General features: G+C 36.4%; 1 protein-coding gene across 4 annotated transcripts; it reads right to left on the reverse strand.

Annotated features, from left to right (window-relative positions):
* Window positions 1-301: 301 nt before the first annotated feature.
* Window positions 302-25098, reverse strand: nlrc5 (NLR family, CARD domain containing 5). Of its 4 annotated transcripts, none has more exons than XM_051869529.1 (44): window positions 24619-25097; window positions 23503-23819; window positions 23129-23200; window positions 18839-20561; window positions 18491-18574; window positions 18301-18384; window positions 16814-16897; window positions 16579-16668; window positions 16172-16222; window positions 15787-15831; window positions 15261-15344; window positions 15051-15134; window positions 14501-14590; window positions 14356-14403; window positions 14197-14256; window positions 14034-14117; window positions 13849-13932; window positions 13654-13743; window positions 13471-13530; window positions 12714-12797; window positions 12047-12130; window positions 11845-11934; window positions 11622-11687; window positions 11394-11477; window positions 11155-11238; window positions 10933-11016; window positions 8436-8522; window positions 7750-7812; window positions 7584-7625; window positions 7370-7453; window positions 7205-7288; window positions 5968-6051; window positions 5752-5835; window positions 5586-5672; window positions 5374-5457; window positions 5148-5252; window positions 4977-5060; window positions 3739-3822; window positions 3565-3648; window positions 3343-3426; window positions 2323-2400; window positions 1403-1486; window positions 1222-1305; window positions 302-1096 (listed from the first exon to the last, which is right to left on the reverse strand). In XM_051869529.1, the coding sequence occupies exons 2-44, from the start codon at window positions 23810-23812 to the stop codon at window positions 1024-1026; spliced, it is 5262 nt and encodes a 1753-aa protein (XP_051725489.1). In that variant the 5' UTR covers window positions 23813-23819; window positions 24619-25097; the 3' UTR covers window positions 302-1023. The 4 variants fall into 4 exon arrangements, with proteins under 4 accessions (XP_051725489.1, XP_051725490.1, XP_051725492.1 ...); XM_051869530.1 differs by lacking the exon at window positions 24619-25097 and adding an exon at window positions 24458-24578; XM_051869532.1 differs by lacking the exon at window positions 10933-11016 and having other exon boundaries at window positions 24619-25098.
* Between the last annotated feature and the right edge of the window lie 970 nt (window positions 25099-26068).

Consider the following 26068-nt stretch of genomic DNA (forward strand, 5'->3'; position numbering starts at 1 on the left):
AAGTGACTTGCGGTCCACAGCCTTACCAGATTTACCAGTGTTGCTTTACTGCCATCTAGCAGTAATACTACAGTATGCAAAAACGTTTGAACAGGGCCCAATTTTAAAATATTTTCTCTTACAAATCAGATTACCGCAACTTACCTGCCATTTTGAAATATAATGATAACAACAATTTAAGACACTTATATTAACTCACTGCATTGGATGTGGACATTACATAAGTTTGGTCTCTCTGTTAGCCTATCTATATTCTATTTTGAGATCTGATTAAATAACAGAAGAACTATTGTCCAAAATATGAATTTTATGATGAACCACCTTTATTTATATACTATTTCAGTGCAAATAAAAAAATAAATGTAATTAGGATCAGTGCAACTACTAGAAAGGATGGTTGTGCGTTTACCAGTGACACAAGCACTGAGCAATTTCATCTTACAAGTTGTGTAAAGCACTTTACAAATAACAAAAAAATAAAATTCAGAGACGAATGTTGAACAGATCAAATAAAACCCAGACATAAATACGTAATTTAAAGGAGAACACAAAATGGTGGAGTGCAGGGTGGATCAGTGCATGAATGCCCCTAATGAAGGACTGGGCTCTGAGCTTCAAGATATCTTAGTTCAGTGTATCAGCAAAGAGCATAACTGTGCTGAACTTCACAAGAGAGCTGCCTGCTTCACTACGACTAGCTAATTAGTCACATTTTCATTGTTTCTAATTGTTGCAATTTAGCAAAACTGAAAATGTAAATCTCTAAAAAAGGAAATTGTGCTTTTTTTTTTCTTTTTTTTTTGGCACGGCATAGCTTTTCTTTACTGACCAGAGCCTATTGTTTACATTAGATGGACATTAAATGAATCCAGTCCCTGAACAGCTGGGATGTGTGTTGTTTGGTATAATGAATTGTTCTAATGAGGTAATGTGTTCCCCCGTTAAATAACTTAATGTTGAAACTCCAATAGCACTACACCAATCTTATTTACAATATTAAAAAGGAAACAAAAGATCAAGCGATTAAACTGATGAAAAGTTCAGCCTCGGATCTTGTAGATTCTCAGCATCTTTGGCAATTGGGTTCCTCCAGAGTCTGTATAAAGTGACAAATTCAGAGAATTTTCCTTTGAATGTGCATGTCAATCAGTTCTACTAGTTGATTCTTATTTATTACGAAAACTAAAATTGTCAGATCAAGAGTGTATATGCAAGTCATACCTTATTACTTCAATGGAGGGGCATGATGGGAGGCATTTGGATATTGCTGTAGCTCCTGCCGTGGTTATTTTATTGGCCTCCAGGCTGCAATAATTAGTTTCAATAACATCAGCATACTGTAAATCCAACATGTAATCAAACAATAAGGTGCAACCTTCACTGCAAGCACCCAAGTACTTACTCAAGTCTTTTCAGATTTGTACACAGGGGCAGAATCTCAGCCAGTGTGAATGCAAGACTGTCGCCACATCCATTCCATGACAAGCTGAAAAAGACAATGACTTTATAAACTAAGGGAAGTTTTTAGAAAAACATACAGGGACCAGAACAATTTAAAGGATTAGTTCACTTTAAAATGAAAATTACCCCAAGATTTACTCACCCCTCGAGGTTTCCTAGGTGTATATGACTTTCTTCTTTCTGATGAACACAATCAGAGTTACATTGATAAATATCCTGACGCATCTGAGCTTTATAATAGCAGTGAATGGGACCAATGAGTATGAGCTGAAGAAACTGCATCCATCCATTATAAACGTACTCCACACGTCTCCGAGGGATTAATAAAGGCCTTCTAAAATGAAGCAATGCGTTTGTGTAAAAAAATATCTATATTTAAAAAGTTATTAAGTGAAATATCTAGCTTCACCAGACCGCCTTCCGTATTCGTAAGTTGAATACGGAAGTCGTAGGACGTAGTGGAAGCTAGATATTTCACTTTATAACTTGTTAGATATAGATATTTTTCTTACACAAATGCATTGCTTCACTTCAGAAGGCCTTTATTAACCCCCCGGAACCATGTGTAGTACATTTATGACGGATGGATGGATGGATGGATTCACTTTCTTGAGCTTCATACTCGTTGGTCCTGTTCACTGCCATTATGAAGTTCGGATGCGTCAGGATATTTATTAATATAACTCTGATTGTGTTAATCAGAAAGAAGAACGTCATATACACCCTAGGATGGCTTGAGGGTGAGTAAAGCTTGGGGTAATTTTCATTTTAAAGTGAACTAATCCTTTAATGTGTGGGTCCATCCATGCATTTATGAGTCAAACTACAGCATTTAAAGAAGTTTGAAATATCTGATCCCACCTGACATCTTCTATGGATGGACAGTATTTGAGGGATGATGCCACACCAACCAGATCTGAACTCCCAATTGAAGTCAAACTGAGAGACAAGTAGTTACAGTGGTTTACAGTATGCAGCAGTATACAATAACCAAATCACCTTATATACCATTCAAAATTTGGGGTCACTTAAAATAAGTCTCTTCTACTCACCAAGGCTGCATTTATTTAAATAAAAATACAGTCAAACATTAATATATGTGAAATATTGTTACAATTTAAAATAACTGTCATTTTTGATCAACTTAATGCATCCTTGCTGAATAAAAGTATGAATTAAAACCATGTAAATTTGTTTAAAGGCACAATATGTAAGATTTTTTTATTAAAATATCCAAAAACCACTAGAACAATGTTATTTATTTTAATGTTAAATATATGTTGTTGACTTGTGTACTTACATTAACCCAAACGTTTCCAAAAATGTTTAAATCCAGAGAAATCAGCAATTTTAACCAGGACACGGTCATTGCGTCGCCTGTCAATGACGTCATATGCGCGTCACCCTCGATTTCCAGTTTTACTAATAGCGATCTAGATTACTGCATACACAATGAAAAGAGCGGAAGCGGCCGACTGCAGTAAAAGCATAATAAAAGCTCCGCTGAACTCGAGATTGGTGTGCATCACAGGTGTCTTTCATTAGCATTCGCTCCAGCGGTCTCGTCCCGCTCCCACGACCCATCCTGCTTCATACTACCGTAACATTAGTAAAACTTAAATACATTAGCTCATCCATGAACATGATTTCTGCCCAAGTTCGTCGGATTCCTTTCCATTGGCTGTTGATCTAAAAACGACAACGCCGATGATTTACGGCATCATCAAGCTACGCCTTTGTTTTGAATAAGCAACCTCTAGCGGCAAAAAAATTACATATTGTGCCTTTAAAGAAGAAACTTTTGAACAGTAGTGTATGTGATGTAACAAATCCATACATTCTGATCATATATGTGGCTCTGTAATGTATTTAGTGTCTTACTGTAGTATTTTCAGTGCCTTCATGCTCATGAGACCTTCACAAATAGCCTTACATCCTTGTGGGTCAAACTGATTCTCTGACAAACTAAAAAAAAAAAAAAAATATATATATATATATATATATATATATCACCATCATTGACATCTTTTTAAAGCAGTAGTTTCATCTAAAATAAAAATTATGTCATTATTTATTATGAAGATCACAACACGTATGACTAACTTGAGTTCTGAAAGCTCAGGCAGTAACGGAAGGACTTGAGATAGTTTAGCAGCACTGGCCTGACCAAGCTGGTTTTTGGATAGCCTGTGAAAATGAAATAATGAAGAATGGTCAGCTACTGATTTTCTAAGTAATATCACGCATTAATTAGTAATTAGTAAGTAAACGCTTTACTGTAGTTTCTGAAGAGCTCTGCAATGGGATAGAGCCGTCAGTAGCTTCTCTCCAGCCTGGTCAGTCATACTGTTGTCTGACAGACTGCAAAAATGTAATGTCTTGTATGTTAATACATTTTAAAATGTAATTTATTCCTGATGGCAAAGCTGAATGTTCAGCATCTGATCCATTTAATGCATCCTTGCTGAATAAAAGTATTTCTTTACAAAAAAATCTTACTGACCAGAAACTTTTGAACAGTAGTGTACATTTTAAATAAACCTTAAAGGATTAGTCCACTTTTAAATAAACTTTTCCTGATAATTTACTCACCCCCATGTCATCCAAGATGTTCATGTCTTTCTTTCTTCAGTCGAAAAGAAATGAAGGTTTTTGATGAAAACATTCCAGGATTATTCTCCATATAATGGACTTCAATGGCCTCCAAACGGTTGAAGGTCAAAATTACAGTTTCAGTGCAGCTTCAAAGGGCTTTAAACGATACCAGACGAGGAATAAGGGTCTTATCTAGCGAAACGATCGGTCACTTCGATCGAAAAAAAATGTAAATGTATATGCTTTATATAAACAAATGTTCGCCTTCTAAGTGCTTCCGCCAAAGCCGCATTTCCGTATTCTCCGCATTCTCAACTTACTGAAAAAATGTAACTGGCGCTGCGTTCGTTCCGTAAGTAGAATAGGGAAGGCGTAGGACATACAGCGTAAACTTTTTGGAGAATACGGAAATGCGGCTTTGGCGGAAGCACTTAGAAGGCGAACATTTTTATATATATTTTTTAATATATATTTTATATATACATTTTTTATATAAAGCATATACATTTACATTTTTTTTTTTTTTTTCGAAAATGACCGATCGTTTTGCTAGATAAGACCCTTATTCCTCGTCTGGTATCGTTTAAAGCCCTTTGAAGCTGCACTGAAACTGTCACTTGGACCTTGAACCGTTTGGAGGCCATTGAAGTCCATTATATGGAGAAAAATCCTGGAATGTTTTCATCAAAAACCTTCATTTCTTTTCGACTGAAGAAAGAAAGACATGGACATCTTGGATGACATGGGGGTGAGTAAATTATCAGCAAAAGTTTATTTAAAAGTGAACTAATCCTTTAACAAGTTGCTTTCTATTTCCACCATATTTAATTGTTTCCACTAGAGGGCGCTCTATCAAAAGCTTTATAAATTGTTCTCTCAGATAGAGAATAATCTGAATCTCATAGTTGCAGTTGCCATACCTTAGTTTCAGTAGTTTGGTCCATGAAGGAATGTACTTCACAAGCTCATAAGCGCCACCATCTCCCATTCGCCAACTTTCCAACCTGTAAATACCATAAAAAATGTTTACATATAACCAAATGCTGTGTTAGCATTTGTGTACATGTGCTTTTAAGAACCACAATACTTACTCAATCTCTTCCATCTGTCTAAAGCCTTTAAAAGAGGCAAGAAGACAGAGTATGCCAGTGCCATTCACAAACGTCTCTGATGTCACCACTCTAATGTTGTTCAAGCTAAGGAGAGCAAACAACCACATTAGACATGAAATAAAAGGATGGGCTTCTGGGAGAGTATACCTGCTTACTGAGTGTTTGCTAAATCTATAATGAAGACTACAGGGAGTATGAGTCTTACCTGAGCCTCCGAAGGGAGGCCAAACGGCTGAAGCCTTGTGCTAGGATGGTAATACCCTCCTCATCAAGCACTACAGAGTCCAGTCTATAATTGAAAACATAGTATTAAATATAGTATATCCTGTCAATGACTGTGAATGTATTACAAACTAGCCACATTTCTTAAATTCAAGAGTGCAGTGTTTGACAAACTGACACTACAACATGTATTACCGTATCTCTGCCAGTGAGACACACTGCACCAGACCTCTGACCAGGTCACACCCTCGAGCTGTCGTCCAACCAGAGCACTGGGACAGACTGGACAAAAAGATATCAGCCAATCAGCAATGTTGCACTCTGTTGCAATGAGAAATAATGCAGACAATCAGGCACTTACTTGAATGATTTTAGATTTGGCACACTTTGAAGAGCTCTCCCAAATATTGCAGCTCCACGGTCACCCAAAACAAGCTGGGACAAACTACAAGAAATATAGGAAGGAAAAGGTAAATAAGCTCACATAATGAAAGAACACATACTTTTCCTTGTAAAGACCTTCTTTTGTTTCCTGTGCAAAATTAAACTTGTATAAAAGAGTAATAAGACAACACACCTCAGACTCTCAAATTCTGGGGTGTTTGGTAATGCTTCAGCAAGAGCTTCCACGTCCTCCTCAGCTGCTCCTTTCAAATCAAGACTGTAAAGTATACAGTATTTATAATAAAAATTTTTTTTATCTTATTTTATGTAAAATTACATAAAATGTTTTAAAGCATGACCATCTAAACAAAGAGTAAATTCATTCAAAACGATTTTAATATTTATATGACAGGGTTCACAGACGAGGCTTATGTTTGAGCTGTCTTAAAGGGATAGTTCACCCAAAAATGAAAATTTTGTCATCATTTAATCACCCTCAAGTTATTCCAAAACTGTATGAGTTTCTTTCTTATGTTTAAACCAAAAGAAGTTTGATGACGGTAGTAATTTTCTGTAGTATTTTTTCTCCTACTATGGAAATCAATGGCTACCGTCAACTGTCTGGTTACCAACATTCTTCAAAATATCTTTTGTGTTCAACAGATTTTGTGTTCAACAGAAGAAAGAAATTCATACAGGTTTGGAACAGCTTGAGGGTGAGTAAATGATGACAAATTTTTTGGGTGAATTATACCTTAAACCGAAAGCAACTTGTACTGACATATCTTAAAATACGTCAGTGCCATTTTTTTTTTTCTTCTTTTTTTCTAAGGCATGTTTATAAAAGCTACTTAAATGTCCTAATTTAACTAAGTCATAATCCTGGCTTAATCTAAGCCTTGTCTGTGAAACCTCATGTTGCATTGTTCTTGATCTGGCTTTCTGTAACATATCCACTGGAGGCAAGTTGAAAGTGAGAGCCCAGTTGCAGTTTATTGATGTGATAACAAAATACATAACTAAAAACTTGACTAGAAAAGAAACATGAACATATACTTAAACATGTACTTGAACATGAACTTTGACATCACACAGACTCACCTAACAACAGGTTACAAAGAACAATGTAACATGAGGAACATAAATACACATGTACTAATCACATAACAAGGAATACCTGAAAGTAATCAAACAATGACTAAACAGAACAGAGAAACACATGACTAGAATAAACCAATGCAAAATGAAAGACATGGAATCTAAAACGAGATTCACAAACCTAAAAACAAAATGTGACAGTGTGGAAATGATTTCTATAAAAAAAATTTAAATTACAACTGTCCCTCAGTTGTGGCATCATTTCCACCACACCCATACCTATCAAATAAAGATTACTATCTGTTTATTGTGCTTAATTATGAAACACTTACGTGAGATTCCTGAGATTCAGTAAGGATGGAATGACAGTAGAAAAAAACTCTGTGACTTTTCTGTCCACTTTCAGCTGAGAGAACCTGGACACAAAATGAAGTAAGATTCAAAAGAAGAAAAAAGACATAATACACCAAAATCAGCATAAACTCTCATTGACATACTTTAAATCCTGCAAGGCAAGACATTTCTGGATGGGAAGTGTCAGAGGAGTGAGATGCTGTCCTTCTATGTCACAGCCATCAAAGCTAAAGAATGTGACAAAAGTGAACGTGATAAAAGAATTTAGTTTCAAATGCACAGAATATCATATTAAAATACAAGTTAACAAAAATGCACAAACTTACAAGCAAAAAAAAAAAAAAATACTCAACACACCTGATGGACTGAAGAGCAGGTAAGACATTTTCAGGATGAGCTCTATCAGACAGAAAAGGGCCAAATTAATTTTGCATAGGTAATATTGTAAACCATTTTTAAACACGATATTTATAGTACTCCACACTCTATGAGCGTAAAAATTATAGCGAGTTATGAAACTTACATAGAGATGGAGCTGGGACTGGAATTGTCCTGTGTAATGATGTTTATGGAACCACGGCTGACCCTGCAAATGTTTGGTAAAAGATGTTTTTTAATCTCCTTGGGATGTTTCATAAGCAATATTTTGCACTCAAATTTTTACATTGTGACTTAGGAATACATTATTAAGTTAGGATCATTTGCAAATGGATATACTGTGTGTAAACAAAAATGAGTTGTGCCATTGAACATGAATGTGTGAGTGGATTGAAGTAGGATGAAATTAGGGTCACATTGCCACACAGGAAACCATTCGGTAACCCACCCACAACCCACACACAGTCAGTGCTTGAAGAGGAAAAATAAAAGGGAGGGTGTGGTATGCATGGAAAACTGGCGGTATGCTAAAGGTAAAAATTGAGAAGATCCGGTACTGCGTACCGGCGCGTACTGGTCCACTTCAAGCACTGCACACAGTTAAATAAACAGACACATTTTGGTTAACTCGAGTAATTTTGAACAATTCAACAGGTGTACTGTTAATACTATTAATATCACTTTGTCTCTTTCACTACTTTTGCAGTTTTTTTTATATATCACATATTAATACAAACATTGTGGTGTGCTTACAAGGTTGTGAAAATTGGTACATGTTGTCATAAAGGCTGATATGTGTGTGGCTTGTAGGTTACTGCTTCAGAACTGTACCTGATTTCTCTGATGTGTGGCTGCAGATTGAGGCATTTGGCAATTAGATTGATAACAGCATTTCCTGTCAGCCATGGCTCTTCAATCCTAATGAAAAGATCCCAAACACATCATTATCCTCACATTGTATCTGCTCTATAAAAATAGAAACTAATCACAGAAATAAACTTTTGTTGTTTCTTAGGGCATTTTTTGCTCTTTGAACTTTTGGAAAATAAACTCTTAAAACATTTTTCACACATTCACAAGTTTGTGTACTAACAATGTCCAACAGAGTATATACATGTATCACAGGAAAATTCTGACATTTGTTTCCCACACATCCACCAAAATTTCCATCACGTCTCAAAACATGTTTTGTGTTTAACATTCTATGGTGGGATAAATGGCATTTGTCTTGCTACAGCTAATTTCATAGCTAGCATTTTATATATGATAAATACACACAATTACATTCTATGTTCACACTTTTTATTTAATTTGAGAAAATTACAGCCTCATTGGAAATGACATGCAAAACATTCTGTAAGTGAAACAAAACTTAATTTTTGCTTTATATACTATGTCTCATATTTCATATCAATAAATACTGAAATGGTTTATATTTGTTACACTCTTTGTTTAATAGTTTTAGAGTTTTTTAATATTTATATTTTTAAATTGAAAGTCTGGGTTTGGGACAAGGGTAAATTATAAAAAATCTATAAAGAGATATACACTACCAGTCAAAAGTTTGGAAACATTACTATTTTTAATGTTTTTGAACAAAGTCTCTTAAGCTCATTAAGGCTGCATTTATTTCATAATAAATACAGAAAAAAAACAATAATATTGTGAAATATTATTACAATTTAAAATTATGGTTTTCTATTTTAATATACTTTAAAATATAATTTATTTCTGTGATGCAAAGCTGAATTGTCAGCATCATTACTCCAGTCTTCAGTGTCACATGATCCTTCAGCAATCATTCTAATATGCTGATTTGATATTCAGTTATTATCAATGTTGAAAACAGTTGTGTTGCTTAATATTTTTTGGAACCTGTGATACTTTTTTCAGGATTCATTGATGAATAAAAGGTTAAAAAGAACAGCATTTATTCAAAATATAAATCTTTTCTAACAATATACATCTTTACTATCACTTTTTATCAATTTAACACATCCGTGCTGAATAAAAGTATTAATTTCTTTTAAAAAAAGAAAGAAAAAAAATGACTGACCCCAAACTTTTGAACGGTAGTGTATATTGTTACGAAAGATTTCTATTTTAAATAAATGCTGATATTTTTTAACTTTTTATTCATCAAAGAATGCTGAAAAAGTATCACAGGTTATAAAATAATATTAAGCAGCACAACTGTTTCCAACATTGATAATAAATCAGCATATTACAATGATTTCTGAAGGATCATGTGACACTGAAGACTGGAGTAATGATGCTGACAATTCAGCTTTGCATCACAGAAATAAATTATATTTTAAAGTATATTAAAATAGAAAACCATAATTTTAAATTGTAATAATATTTCACAGTATTATTGTTTTTTCTGTATTTATTATGAAATAAATGCAGCCTTAATGAGCATAAGAGACTTCCTTCAAAAACATTAAAAAATAGTAATGTTTCCAAACTTTTGACTGGTAGCGTATATTATTAAATGTTTTATAAAACGGTTAGTTCCTGTCCTTGATTCTGATTGGTCAATAGCTGTGTTTTATTCACGATAAAACACGGCTATGACCGCTTCACCCAACAGTTCTGTGTATCACTACACAACACCCTTAGCAACCACTCTTAGCAACGTAAACTGTATGTTCTCAGTTGATATTGTTTATTGAAGCTTACTGTATTATGTAGAAGAGTTGTGAGAAAGAGATCGAGTGAGCGAGTTTATTACCTGCATTCAGATTTAGTATTTTCCTTCAGGTCAGTCCTATGTTCATAATAAAAAATCTGTTTAAATGTCCGCTGCAGTATCTTGTCCTTTTAACAGTTAAGGGGTTTTCCTATGACTGACAGCGCTAGTCAAAGCATTTGTCAGTTGCGTCTTGTTCCGTGTTCACAACAATTCAGTCTTTTCAATGTAAAAGTCTTCGCGACTGACTGACACGCTCATAAAGACAGTCTTTGCCGCCATCTAATGGCGTAATAATGTAACTTCTGTTGATGTTCATGGTCAGGGACTATTTTTTCCGGCAGAAGGAAGGCTTTTAGTAAGAGTTTACTTCATGAAAGTTGCATATTTTTGGCTTTAATATTTGTATTGTGTGGTAACCGTTTTATAAAAGCAATAAGGTACGAGAGGCTGTGCTGTATCGTGAATAAGTCACGGCTGAAGGGGTTGCTCCACTTCGAGCATTCGTGCCTAACAACGCCCTTCAGCTGTGACTTATTCACGATACAGCACAGCCTCTCATACCTTATTGCTTACTTAAATGCCAGAAGTTAAAGATACACCCTTATATAAACAGATGTTTTGTTCTGTTCTTACCTGATGTCTCTGTGTTGGTGACAGCTACTGAACTGTTTGACAAAATACTCTATTTGCTCAGAAACCAGACCATTATTTCTTAATCTGAGAGGAATAGAAAAATGTGCATTTAAAACCTGTATTAATATTCCAACTATCCAAAAATCCATGCAACTGTTGAAAGAGATGTCATAAACAAATGTCATAATTTATCTGCGAGATCAATCCTTATAAAAATCTTACTTCACAGTATGGATTGTGGAGAGCTCAGCCAGGCTGTCCAGTAAAAAGTAAAGGCCTTGGCTCTGCAGTGAATTAGAAAACAATCTAAAGAAAGAGAGGAACAATAAACATTTTTAACAACAATGGATCTATAAGGTACAGCATTTTTCTGTGAGGACAATAAAGAATAGGCCAAGTTATGAAGTGTGCACAAAACACTTATATTGTACATAGTAATGTAACTCTGGTGAAATACTCACTCTAATGTAAGTAGTCTAGGGCATCTGTTCAGGATTTCCACAAGCTTCTTTAAATGTATGCCCTCAAAACTGCACTCCCTTAACCTGTATGTCAAGACAACTATAAGAGGAAGCTCAACAACAAAAGAAACACTTTCACTTTTGACTTAAGTGAATGAATCATATTATCTGCGTGACTATTTGATTGTGTTTTGACTGTGATGCCACATATGCATTTGGGGAAATTACCTAAGAGTCTTGCCGTTGACATGTTCCTGCACAAAATGAATCAAAGACTGATCTTCCACTCCAAGACTAAAGATGAGTAAAGCATATACATTAGATAACAAACTTCACAAATTTGTCTCATTTTCTGAGAGAATCACTGAAAAGAAAAGAAAAAACATTTTCTGTGAACCTATGTCAATGAAAAGAAAGGAACAAATGGAAGTGTTAGTGCATTATCCATTACCTGACTTCAACAGCAACAACTTTTTCACAGGTATTCATTGAGTTGACCAGATCCAGCGCACCTACTTGAGTCATTCGGTTGCCACTGAGACTATGAAGGAGAACAATAAGTAAACTTTATGAGGTAAATTATTCCAGAATGTCAATTACAAGCAAACTTGAAAACGAATGTCAGTGAAGACAGGCTGCGACTAAACTCCTACCTCACAGAGCTTGAGATCTTTAGTTTGGGCAAATAATCAACAAAACATTTCACCCCTTCATCTCGGAGAAGGTTATGAGACAAGCTACAATGGAGAAAGAAATAAAAAAAATAACTGTTTGTGATTACACCACATTAAAATGTACCAAATACAAAGTTCTGTCATGAAACTCTAGATGGCGCAGGCTAACAGGTCCTTTAACTCAACCTGCTCGTAATCACATCATTATCTATAGGGCACAGCTGATTGATTCGTGCTCTATCAGTGGCCAATGAGCTCACATGCTCAACCTTTAAATACTTGGGTAGCATTTGCCTTAGCAGTGCAGCGTGCTTTCAGAAACCCTCCACCTTCCCCAGCTCCACCTGTATAAATCTGCTACAGGTAATTCATGTACGCTATATTGTACAGCAGTACATGTCTTGCTCACAGCAGTGTGTCGTGTATGTATTGGCAGTAGCAAGTCCCGTACTTGCTCTGCAGTAGCAGAAATAACCTACAGCAGCAGCAGCAATAAAAACAGCAGCAGCGTAACAGATCTATTCCGCCAAGACCAAACATATCAACATTGTCATACCCATTACCATGCCGAACACTCAGAGAGTTGACATGACAGAACTTCTATTAAGATGAGAAAATGGGAGTAAAAGAACAGAGGAATACTTACACCAGTTCAGATAGGTGAGGACAGTTCTCCAGTATCCTTGAGAGCTTCTCGACATTGGCTTTGCTCAGTTTATACTCTGTGAGCCTGTTAACATTACAGAGAGAGTCAAAACTTCCTGTTTCCAAAGGCGCCAAGGCCATAGAATAAACTGATAAATCTATTATAGCGATTCAGCATAACAGCATTCAGTTTAAGATGCATTGCATCAAAAGCAGTGTTATTTTAATATTATTTATATACTATTATAGTTTAATTTATATTTTCAAATCACTTTTATTTGTATATTTTCATTTTAGTTTTGGTCATTTTGTAATGTTTTTAATTTTTGTTTTTTTGGATTTATATTTCTTAAGTCCTTGATATTACTCACTGGTGCAGAAGAAATCCGCTCAATACCAAAGACTATAGAATAAGACTTTGTCAATACCACTCAAATGCCAAGTTGAGTTCTGCACTCTCATGAATGCTCTCATTATAGCCAGCAAGGTGAAGAAACAATGTAAATAAGTGTAAGTACAGTAAGTACAGTAGTGTAAATACAGTAAGTATAAATCACTTCATAGAGTTTTCACAAGAAGGCAGAACTCACTGCATGTGCCGAAGTGATTGACAGCTTCAGTAATTTTAAAAGGCGCGTCATGCTGCCAAGAACTTGACCATTTAGTGACCATCCTGATTTAAATCTAAATAACTGAAAAGTATTATTTTTGTCATAATCACATGGCCACTGTATCAAAGGTGAGCTGACATTACTTACTTGCAAATTGCTGCCTCTGCTTTTTCAGGAACAAATTTGATGAATGCTTCTGCCTGGTGTCTAAGAATCATGTTAAAAGCAACTTTAGGAATTCAAATAATCAATATTAGTTATTTAAAAAATATATATATTTAAAGAAAGTTAACACTACTATAATATTTGATATGATCTTAAGTAAGACACCTTAGTTCTACAGCCGTGACACGCTGGCAGTCAGCAAGAGATCTGACCAATAACAAAGCCCCATTTGTAGATAAGTCAACATGACTTAAGCTGAAAAATAAGGTAATCTTAGATGAATAAAAGTAATATCCGGTCATTCATGATAGGGATCAATTACAGCTGTGCTACAGGAACCAGACTGTTGTGGCCACTTACTTCAGTAGATGAAGAGAAGACATTTCAGGAAGGATCGACATTAACTTCTCAATGGACTCGTTTGATAATTTTAGATGGGAGAACCTGTAACACAAATAAACAATGTGGACTAGTAGAATGTAGGTCATCCATATATAACAGTCTTTTGTCTACACTATAGATTAGCAGACATTAGATCTACTCACTCAATGTCCAGAAGGTTTTTACATTTAACCAGCTGCCTACACAGCTTGGCCATGTAGGCAGGTTGGATATCACAATGGGTTAAACTGGAAAGACAAAAAAAAACCACATAAATTAAATGATCATCGCTAAATCAACATATAGAAGCAAAATTGAGCAATGTACCTGAGTTTTTTATGCACATGTATCCCATTTTCACTTGGGGTCAGCTGTCTTGAAGTTTGTCTGCATTAATGAAGCACATTGGTTATACTATGCCTACATTATATATTTATACATAACATACTGAGCAAAAATGTCTGCAACCACAACTGTTTTTAGTACCTTCTAATGGTGTCAAACCAAAGAACCAACTTTTTCTTTTCATTTCCACTGGTGAGAAAAAGCACAGTGTTAGCATTTTAACAGCAATTCAAGACATGCAGAAAAATTATCAAAAACTCCATGCTGATATTAACAAGGTATTTACCTTGCATCCACTCTCCTCAGGTTCTTCTGGTTACAAAGGGCAGAAGCAAGCATCACCACACCATCCATATCAACACCATTTTCACTGACACTGTGTGAGTGTTCAGAAACAAAAAACATACTCTTTTGAAAACAGAAATGCACTGGCGGTATGTTACATGGGGAAGTTGTTTTAAAAAAAGTGTTTCATTGTAACTGTCAAAACCAAGTTTAGGCAGTAGTGGCCTAATGGTTATAGAGTCGGACTTGTAACCCGAAGGAGTCTCAGTACCAGCAGGAAATGTAGGTGGGGGGGAGTGATTGAACAGTGCTCTCTTCCACTCTCATTACCCACAACTGAGGTGCCCTTGAGCAAGGCACCTAAACCCCAATCACTCCCCGGGTGCCGCAACAAATGGCTGCCCACTGTTCCTGGTATGTGTTCACAGTGTGTGTGTGTGCACTTGGACGGGTTAAATGCAGAACACAAATTCAGAGTATGGGACACCATAAATGGCCACAAGTCACTTTAGTTTCACTTTCAAATGAAGCAGATAAAAACATAGGCCTACTTGATCTCCTGAATTGTTCCTAGTTCAGGCAGAAGGTCCAGAATCTTCTTTAGGCCCTTGTTACTCAGCAAGTTGTAGGACAAACTGAGAGATGAGGAAAACATGTAACATCAGTGCTGTACTTATATGAAGAATTGTGGGTGTATGAACTCCACTGTGAGGTATATTGAAGTTTGGAAGGTGGGATTTATGGTGGATTTTAATACTTACTCTAAAAGGGTTATGAAGGAGAAGCCCTTGAGTTTATTACACAGACTGGCTACATGGGAAACTGTGATGTTACATTGCTTAAACCTATAAAGAAACAATTAAACATGTATTTCCTGTCAGTGCAGTATGTTTGGTTTGGAAAATATTAACCACTGAAACAATGGTAGTTTCTCGTGAGATTTTGCATCACATTTGTCTTTTGTTTGCCATCTTCAATATAACCAATGACTGGCCTGAAATTGCGTAACTTCTGGCAAGTCAACCCTCTTCCACAAACTATCTGACTCTGTCCTCTAATTCTCCTGAAATGCTGCCCAGTGATGAACGCTTATGCACTTTATAAACACAATACACCACCTTATTAAACATAAAATGAAAGCACTATATGATATAATGAAGCCATAAAATCTAAATCCATTAAGTCTAAAGTTCAGAGTTAAGTTTAAAATCTAGACTTTGTAACTAAGGATTCATTTGTTGTCCTTTATCTGAAAAGAAATACTATTTCAAAGGACTTAGCACTTACCTTAAATTCTTTGTCCCTTCCGTGTTATTCAAGTCTGTGTTTTCACTAAGAAAGAAAAAGTGAGAAAAAAAAAAAATATTTTGTAGTTTTATTATATTCAAATTGTATGGATTATTATTGTGTTATAGAATGCCATGAAAGACCATCAAACTGTGCAGAAAATAAATAAATAATGCACACCATCTATCACCTATAATATATGGTCCCTTTCAGGACATGGTGCATTGCACTGCAATAACTGGCCAAGTGCATATTGCACAAAGTAACCACAAACAATATTCAAACAGGAAATATGAAATATGAAAAACATGATTTGGAGTTCTGGGGTATTACCAATCCAAAGTTCTAACACATATTTAGAGACTTTCTGGCAGTCAGCACTCACCACATTGTGTCAGAGCTTTGTGAGAAGGAAAGGCTGATCTCTTTATTCCCCCTGTATACAATAAGAGAAAATGAAACATCCCATGACAGTGAAATGGACACAAATGGACAGGTCAAGCGACGTGCCCTAATCTTCAAAAACCATGAACTACACAGGGTAAAAGAAAATAAGGCCAAGACTACAATAAACACAGGTCAAAACATGGAAAGATTAATATTCATTTTACTTAAAAGTACATTAATATTAAGATTTTAAGGACATATTTATGGGACACAACTTTATGTACAGTAAAACACAGGCCCCTAAGCAAAACCAGTTGAGAACCCCTGATCCAAATTGTGTGGAAAATGTTTCTCATTTGCTATTTTCATTATAACTGTATTATACAGGCCAACAAAACAACATACTCAATATGGACTTCCTGAACAGAAGGGCAGACAGCCATCCTCTCAATGAGTGTGAGGACTCCATCTGTGGAAATGACGTTTCTCCCCATCCTGAGTAAAAGTGTAAGAATGCACCAAATGTAATATAAGTAATATTGTGTGAGTTTTTTTAATGCAGTGAATGTCTAAATAAGTGAAAGAGAGTGGCATCAGTTTACATATAATCAAGCTATTGAAATGAAAACACACTACTTACAAAACAGAGGAGATGTTGGGCAGTCTGGATAGTGTTTCCGCAATCACTCTTATACCCTCATCTTTCAAGGAGTTATCGCTGACACTGTCAGATAAACAAAACACACTGATTGACACAAGACAGATGTTCATGACAGATCATCATGACCACCTACTGTAAAATTTTTGGAAACAATGTTTCCATTCCAATTTCAAAAATAAGCAGAAACATACACCGATCAGGCATAACATTATGACCACCTTCCTAATTGTGTTGGCTTTTGCTGCCAAAATAGCCCTGACCCGTCGAGGCATGGACTCCACTAGACCCCTGAAGGTGTGCTGTGGTATCTGGCACCAAGATGTTAGCAGCAGATCCTTTAAGTCCTGTAAGTTGTGAGGTGGGACCTCCATGGATCGGACTTGTTTGTTCAGCACATCCCACAGATGCTCGATTTGGATTGAGATCTGGGGAATTTGGAGGCCAAGTCAACACCTCAAACTCGTTGTTGTGCTCCTCAAACCATTCCTGAACCATTTTTGCTTTGTGGCAGGGCCACAGCCACCAGGGAATACCGTTTCCATGAAAGGGTGTACACGGTCTGCAACAATGCTTAGGTAGGTGGTACGTGTCAAAGTAACATCCACATGGATGGCAGAACCCAAGGTTTCCCAACAGAACATTGCCCAAAGTGTCACACTGCCTTCGCCGGCTTGCCTTGTTCCCATAGTGCATCCTGGTGCCATGTGTTCCCCAGGTAAGCGACACACACGCACCCGGCACATGCACACACATCCATGTGATGTAAAAGAAAACATGATTCATCAGACCAAACCACCTTCTTTCATTGCTCCATGATCCAGTTCTGATGCTCATGTGCCCACTGTTGGCACTTTCGGCGATGGACAGGGGTCAGCATGGCTACCCTGACTGGTCTGCGTCTATGCAGCCCCATACGCAACAAACTGTTATGCACTGTGTATTCTGACACCTTTCTATCAGAACCAGCATTAACTTCTTGAGCAATTTGAGCTACAATAGCTCGTCTGTTAGATTGGACCACACGGGCCAGCCTTCGCTCCCCACGTGAATCAATGAGCCTTGGCCGCCCATGACCCTGTCACCGGTTCACCACTGTTCCTTCCTTGGACCACTTTTGATAGATACTGACCACTGCAGACCGGGAACACCCCACAGTTTTGGAGATGCTTTGATTCAATCGTCTAGCCGTCACAATGTGGCCCTTGTCAAACTTGCTCAAATCCTTACGCTTGCCCATTTTTCCTGCTTCTAACACATCAACCTTGAGGACAAAATGTTCACTTGCTGCCTAATATATCTCACCCACTAACATGTGCCATGATGAAGAGATAATCAGTGTTATTCACTTCACCTGTCAGTGCTCATAATGTTATGCCTGATAGGTGTATATAAACATGTCAGGCCAAATCACTAGATTGCCTGAAATTTCAATCTATGAAACACATGGCATAGCAAAATGGTATTACTTTAGATGTGTGATGTGTGGACAGTCCTCCAAAGCCCTGGCAAGTTTAGCAGCTCCAACATCAGTGAGGCCTCCACTGATAAACCTGTAAATCAGAGACAAACATAAACCAAAGCAAAACAAAATGCAAGGAAATAGTGTGACAAAATGCAAAAAGGACACAACAGACACTGGTTGAATCAAAAACTTACTCTAATCGCCACAAGGCCTGGAGTTTAGACAGGATACCGCACAAAGCCTCTGCAAACCTGTCATCATATTTCCGGCTACGGAAACTTGAATGAAATATATTTGAAAGTTGAGTATATCAACATGACCAGCTTCAGACTAAAAACTACTTTAGCTTGCACAATTAAATTAAACATCTAATATCAAGTGATATAGATAAAATAACAACCAATTATCAGCTGATAGTTAATGTGGTACCACTTCATTGTGCATCAATATTTAAAGCTGCCATATGGACTCCAATTTACTACACATATCATTTGCTACACATAAATAATTTGTATATAAAGAAGGATTTTATGAAAACTCACATGAGATGACCCACATTCTTGAAACTAGGGAGGATTTCCAAACAATCCAATTCAAGTGAACAGCCACCGAAGTCCAGACATACATTCTGATCAGCAGCTGCTGTTACAAATGCTAAAGAATCCATGTCAACAGCATTGAGTCTGATATTTCTCAGTTCAAACTGTGGTCTCGAACCAATAGCTCTTGCCAACTTAGCATCTTGTGTTTCATGAGCGCATCGGCACAGCTCCACAATTTTGGGGCCTGTTTGACTGGTACTTCCAGCTAGACCCAGCAAAACATTACAGACGACAGCTTGGCGCTTTTGTACCAAAGCCATGGCACCCTCGGCCACTTGAAGCTGGACCAAACTGGAGGTGCAGGCCTCCGCAGCAAGCCCACATACATAAAGATGGAGAGAGTCTGTAAAGACAGATTTTGGGTCAGTCTTGGTGGTCCAGCGGGTTTTCAAGTTAAGCTTCTTCTTAAGCTGACTCTCTGTGATGTTCTGACTGGTCATGAGGTGGAGAGCAGCGAGAAACTCCTGCATCGTAAGGTGCATGAAGGTGAAACCGTATCCTGAAGATCCATCCTCAAACGTCAGCTTCACTCTAGACAGTATCCCGCTTTTGATGCCAAATTCCTTGAGTTCTGGAGGCACTTCTGTGTCCTTGAAGACTATGGTGCTTTCCTCCAGACCTTTGAGGGCCAACTGGCTCATCTCAACAATTTTAGTTCTGTATCTCTGAAGTAGAGGTGTACCAGACACCCCACCTCCACTGATGCGTCTGAGGAACGCCAACAGGATTTGCATGTAGATTTGAGTTAAGGACGTTGGAAGCTGTAGATCAGCATGAGTTCCACTGGAGAACAGATGATCCACACATACACAGCAGATATGACAGAGTCCAGGTACGTGAGACATCGACAAGAGGTGACGGTTGTCCATTAACAAATTTACAGCCTTCTTTTTGAGTTCATCTCCTTTTTCATGGAAGTATTGCTCAGCGTATTCCTTCACACCCAATCGATCAAACCCCTGAAGCTCACAGGTTATGAATCCAGGGCTCGCAAACATGTCTGTCACATCTCGTGGTCTACAGGTGATCAACATGGTGCAATCTGGAAGGATTTTACGATTGCACAGTCCCGAGAGGAGATCTGTCATTGGCAGAGGTTTGTTTGGGTCAATGGAGCTCTCAAGCTTTTTAGGATTTGTAAGCTTGGCACGAAACTCATCATACCCGTCGAATATGAAGCAGACCTTCTCAGGGTTTGAGAGGATGAATTCAAAAACTGCTTCACTTTCCTCATCCTCACAAGCAGGGTAGAAGAGAAAGAGTAGATCTTTCAGGGAAAGATCTCGTGAGATAAGATTGAGCTGCCGGAACTCCAGCAGAAACAGCAGGTGAACAGACAGGAAGGAGCCTTGAGCCCAGCTACGGCCGAGGCAGTGCACCAGCAGGGTCTTACCAGATCCAGCCTGGCCCAGCAGCACGACAACCCTGCCAGTGGTTTTCAAAAGAGACTCAACAGACACTTTATGCTCTGACTCTTCTCCTTCATGGTTGTCTAGAGAGGCTTGAGGCTGGATGGTCCTGTCCTTTACTCGTAGAGGGTTCTTTTGTCTTAAATACACCCATGTGTCATCCAGATGGATGTCCTTTACCACAGTCTGTGTCACTGTCTCATGTTTTTGCAGAACCATGGATTTAAGAGCATCAGTATAGCTCTGTAAATAATCTAGGTAAGAAAATCAAAAAATTGTCAATTTTCTGTGAACAAAAATTAAAGTTTTATCATGAAATATAGCTTGCTATTCATACAAAAACCTCAAAAAAATTTAGCTTTATTAGCTTTATTAAAATATCAAACCATGTGGCATCTGCAAAAAAAAAAAAAAATCATGCTAGATATTTTTTAAGATATATTTATATATTCTGGATATTCTGGAGATATATTCTGGATAATAAATCATTGTGTATTCTGTATAATACACTCATAGTGCCATACTTAAGTTGTGTGGAAATCTGGGGAAATACCTACAAATGCACATTACAAAAGAGAGCAATCAGAATCATAAATAATGTAGGATATTTGGAACATACAAATTCACTATTCTTGAAATCAGATACACTAAAGTTTATTGATCTGGTTAAATTTAAGAAGGTACAAGTTATGTTTAAAGCAAGAAATAATTTACTTCCGGAAAATTTACAAAAAATGTTTATGGAGAGGCAGGGTGGGTATAATTTGAGAGATGAATTAAACTTTAAAAAGCTCAACATAAGAACAACTCTAAAAAGTATGTGCATCACTATATGTGGGGTGAGGTTGTGGAATAATTTGGAGCAGGTGTTACAATATTGTACAAACTTTAAACAGTTTAAAAAGTTGTATAAAAACGAGTTATTAAAAGGATATGAGGATGAACAAAAGGGAGTGTGAGGGTGGGTTAAAAGATTGATTGTATTAAGACTAAAGGGTGATGGGTTGTTTAGTATAAAAGGTAAAATTAGGTTTAAAAAAAAAAAAAAAGTTTATTTGTTATTGTGCAACGAATATAAAGTATATATAGAAAATATTTAATATATATTGGAATTTTGAATGGGTGGGTAAATAACAAGCTTTTGCTTCATCCCGCTCCTTTTCGGACACATGTAATTAATTGATGATTATTCGTAGATATTGTTTTCTTTTTTTTTTATGCGGTAATACAATTATTGTATTTTCATATTTTATTTTATTTTATTTTTTCTTGGTTGTTGTTTGAAATAAAAAGAAAGAAAGAAAGAAAGAAAGATGTTTTACTTCTGTAATTTTGGTTTTCTTAACCATTTGTGCACCTAACAAACATCTTTGAAAAGTGTGTTTTGACTTTATTTCTTTAAAATAAATGCAATTTGGTTTGAAATTTGGTTATACATTGAAAAAACTGTGATATATTATTAAGTGTGGTTTAAGTGTCCATATACTTTTTGGGATGATTTTAAAGGGATGGTTCACTCAAAAATTTAATTTCGGTCATTAATTACTCACCCTCGTTCCAAACCCGTAAGACCTTCATTCATCTTCGAAAGACAAATTAAGATATTTTCAATGAAATACGAGAGCTTTCTGATCACCCTATACACAGCAACGTCATAACCAATTTCAAGGCCCAGAAAGGTAGTGAAGTCCATGTGACTACAGCAGTTCAACCTTAAAGGATTAGTTCACTTTCAAATGAAAATTACCCCAAGCTTTACTCACCCTCAAGCAATCCTAGGTGTATATGACTTTCTTCTTTCTGATAAACACAATCTGAGATATATTAATAAATATCCATCATAAATGTACTCCACACAGCTCTGGGGGGTTAATAAAGGCTTTCTGAAGGGAAGCGATGCATTTGTGTAAAAAAAAAAATCCATATTTAACATATTTAACCGCCTTCCGTATCCAACTTACGGAAAAAAGGGAACTGGCATTGCGTAAGTTGAATAAGGAAGGCGTAGGTTGTAGTGTAAGCAGTGTAAGCTTTTTGAACTGCGAAAGGCATTACACTTTCTTCGTAAGTTGAATACTCACTGCCATTATAAAAGCTTGGATGCGTCAGGATATTTATTAATATATCTCCGATTGTCATATACACATAGGATGGCTTGAGGATAAGTAAAGCTTGGGGTAATTTTCATTTGAAAGTGAACTAATCCTTTAAATGTTATGAAGTGACGAGAATACTTTTTGTGCACCAAAACAAAAATAATGACTTTATTCAACAATTTCTTCCCTTCCCTGTCAGTCTCCTACTCTGTTCACATAGTAAACACAGTGCAGCGCTTCGGGTTCTACATCAGAATGCCGGCTCATTATTGGCCGGCTCCTGCATCAGCATCACACGCATGCATCATGGTGCTCACATGAATAGCGTCAGCCAATAATGAGCGTAGACATGAGGGTGAGTAATTAATGACAGAATTTTCAGTTTTGGGTGAACTAACCCTTTAAGTATTATAATGCTGTCGATCACAATGTTAACATTAATAACAATGTCAATGCTCAATGTAATGCTGTAGTGATTTTTAGCAATTTTTAAGTCATTTTTAAACTTTTAAGCATGTTATTTTTTGTTATTTTGATCATTTACAAGATTAATCAAACAAATTGAAATCACTGGGAGATGCAGCTCTTGTTATTGTATGAACAATCGATTGCTGTTATCCAAGTTGAAGTAAGTTTAACAGTTGGGTTGCTCAAGCTGATTCAAGATAGCTTACATAATGAGTCAAAATTCAAAATGGGTGTGTCCCTTTAAGAGTTTAACATACCTAGCCGTGGACGTTTCACATTTCGTGATGGTGAAGAATTATCATTGTCACTTGTATGATTGAAGTTTGTTCCTTCAAAGCATAGAAAACGAAACAACTGTCTGAATAATTATAACCCATAATTCATTAACATTCATATTTTAAGCGATAGCTCCTTTCTTTTAACAGTTACAGAATACTTTCACTTTCACTTCAAATATTATTTTCTAAAATTATGTGTTGAAATTAAATAGTAGAACAAATAATATATAAACTGATATATGTTGTTAAATTGAATCATGATTAATAACACAATTATGCTTTAATATTAATTGATGTTATGAGTAGGGGAGACCCTGCAGTAAAATTTAAAAAAAAGTGCAAACATGACTTACCAGTTGTGTGTTCTGCTACGGACAACACTGTCGTTTCAAGATAAAAGGGAATGTTTTCACAGTACTGATATACTGTGGAGAGAAACCGTCTACATATGTTATGGTCTGAAGTTCTGAAGTAATCTACAGTGGCTGAGACAAGATCTCTGTTGTTGGTCAGTGACCGTAGCTGATCCATTCTGTTAGGGTCCACTATGGCAAAGATCCGATCCAGAACACCACTGTTCTGTTTGCAGAGTAAGTCCACTAGTGCACTGGCCTCCTGGGCCACCAGGAAGCCCACCGACCAGTCCTCCCTCTCCATCCTCATCCATTAGCTGGGGAAAAATCAGACTCATTAAACAGAAATTCCTTAATTTTGATTTGTAGACATTGTTTTTGTTAACATCACAAAACAATACATGTAATGGCGTTCGAGTGCTGATATATACAGGTAACAAAGCACAGGTCTATGATGCCAGTGCATGTGGTCTAGGACCAACACAGCGTTTGTTTGGCAATGCCAAAAGCATGTGTATTGCTACAAATTAGTTCAATAATTTTCAATTCACTAGGTATTATTTAAATGCTGAAAATACTGATATAAACTGATACTCTTCACATTGATATAGACACAACTTTTCAGGCTTTGTTATAAACAAAAGACAGCCTGTATGCTACATGCTAGCCATGACAAATTATTGTTCAGTAGGTATTTTGTGGTAAATGCTTTCAGGATGGCACTCATGTTATCACTGATATTCCAAATAATGTTCTCCATATAAATGCAAAGTAATACAAACAATGTAATATCATACGTAGCTCATTCAAAAGGTTTTCTAAGGTTTCTGTCTCTACAATCAATTACTAAAAGAAATTAAAAAAAAAAAACATATATATATATATATATATATATATATATATATGTCATATATATATATATTTTAAGGAGCAGCTCGTGTCCATATGAAGTGACCTGCAGAAAACGACGACGCCACTGTTCTTCTGGACATTAGTTGTGTCAAGACTGACCTCGTGGATGTCACAGTTAGTCAAAAATGTGCTTTGCTCACAATAATAACTCAGAAGAAGCATTTACAAATGTTCTGTATGTTTATAAGATGTATTGATACTCACCGCTGGTGGCATAACGCATCGGTCCAGTTTTATGGAAGAAAATGAAACTAAACAAACCCTCTTTGGTTTCGTTTTCTTTTATATGCGCATTAAATACGGATCGTGCAATGAGCCATAATCTGGCGCGGGACTATTGAACAAAACAGCCTATCTGCGTTAGTGCGTCACTTAAATGTGTTTTAATGTAAAACGACATTTTTATCTTTCGACGACTGAGCGTTTCGCCAGGTTTATTGTTCTAATACTTTTCTATGCAATCACAACAGAAAGCACTTTATGAAGAATTCATAGACGTTATTTTAATAGTAAGTGAGCTTCCTATGCATTTAGATAGAATAAAATAGATTTAGTTTATGTTGCTAATTAAAACTACTATGGTTATATTGACTCACTGAACAGTATAATCGATCTCAAAGTGTGCATGACACTTCAAAAACGCAGTAACATCAAGTTTTTCAGTAAAGTTGTCGTGAGAGAGGGCATATGAGGACAGGACTGCGGTTTTTTGTGTGGTGTTGTTGTCATATACTGCAGCCACCCAGTGGTGAAATTAAATCACTGCACTCCTTATTACAACATCATGTGACCGGGGTCAAATAAAATAATAAAATGTAGAGCATTATTTATCCAAAGCATCTACAGATCTCTAAACCTGATTAAATTCTAGAGTATATTTAAAAAATATATATATTAAAATATATTGGTACAACTTAGTTTTCAAGTTAGTTTTAAAAATGCAACTTACCAGGTTAGTTCACCCAAAAATGAAAATTCTGTCATTAATAACTCACCTTCATGTCGTTCCACACCCATAAGACCTTCGTCTTCGGAACACAAATTAAGATATTTCTGATAAAATCCGATGGCTCAGTGAGGCCTGCATTGACAGGGCTTAATTGATAATTAACACTTTCAAATGCCCAGAAAGGTACTAAAGACATATTTAAAACAGTTCATGTGACTACAGTGGTTCAACCTTAATGTTATGAAGCGACGAGAATACTTTTTGTGCGCCAAAAAAAACAAAATAACAACTTTATTCAACAATTTCTAGTGATGGGCGATTTCAAAACACTGCTTCATGAAGCTTCGAAGCTTTACGAATCTTTTGTTTCGAATCAGTGGTCCGGAGCGTGTATCAAACTGCCAAGGTCACGTGAACCATTGAAATTTCAAAACGCTTAGAAACACTTATGATGTAACGAAGCCTTGTTTACTGAAATCACGTGAATTTGGCAGTTTGATACACGCTCCAAACCACTGATTCGAAACAAAAGATTCGTAAAGCTTCAAAGCTTCATGAAGCAGTGTTTTGAAATGAGGGTGAGTACTTAATGACAGAATTTTCATTTTAAATAGGGTCACATTTTTAACTTGTTTTGTATTACAAGTTTCTGAAAAATTATGTCTAAATATGCAATGAGGCATTATCTAAATATGCACTAATTTG

Source organism: Ctenopharyngodon idella, chromosome 18, assembly GCF_019924925.1.
Source record: "Ctenopharyngodon idella isolate HZGC_01 chromosome 18, HZGC01, whole genome shotgun sequence".
In the NCBI taxonomy this organism is placed as follows: domain Eukaryota; kingdom Metazoa; phylum Chordata; class Actinopteri; order Cypriniformes; family Xenocyprididae; genus Ctenopharyngodon; species Ctenopharyngodon idella.

Bases quoted from the DNA above. Each gene is read 5' to 3' on its own strand.
- nlrc5 (XM_051869529.1), bottom strand. From the start codon at position 23,812: ATGAGGATGGAGAGGGAGGACTGGTCGGTGGGCTTCCTGGTGGCCCAG. The intron at 14,591-15,050 runs GTAGGCCTATGT...ACACTCACACAG, and splicing joins GGAACAATTCAGGAGATCAA to TGTCAGTGAAAATGGTGTTG. The intron at 14,404-14,500 runs GTAAATACCTTG...TTTTCTCACCAG, and splicing joins CTGAGGAGAGTGGATGCAAG to TGGAAATGAAAAGAAAAAGT.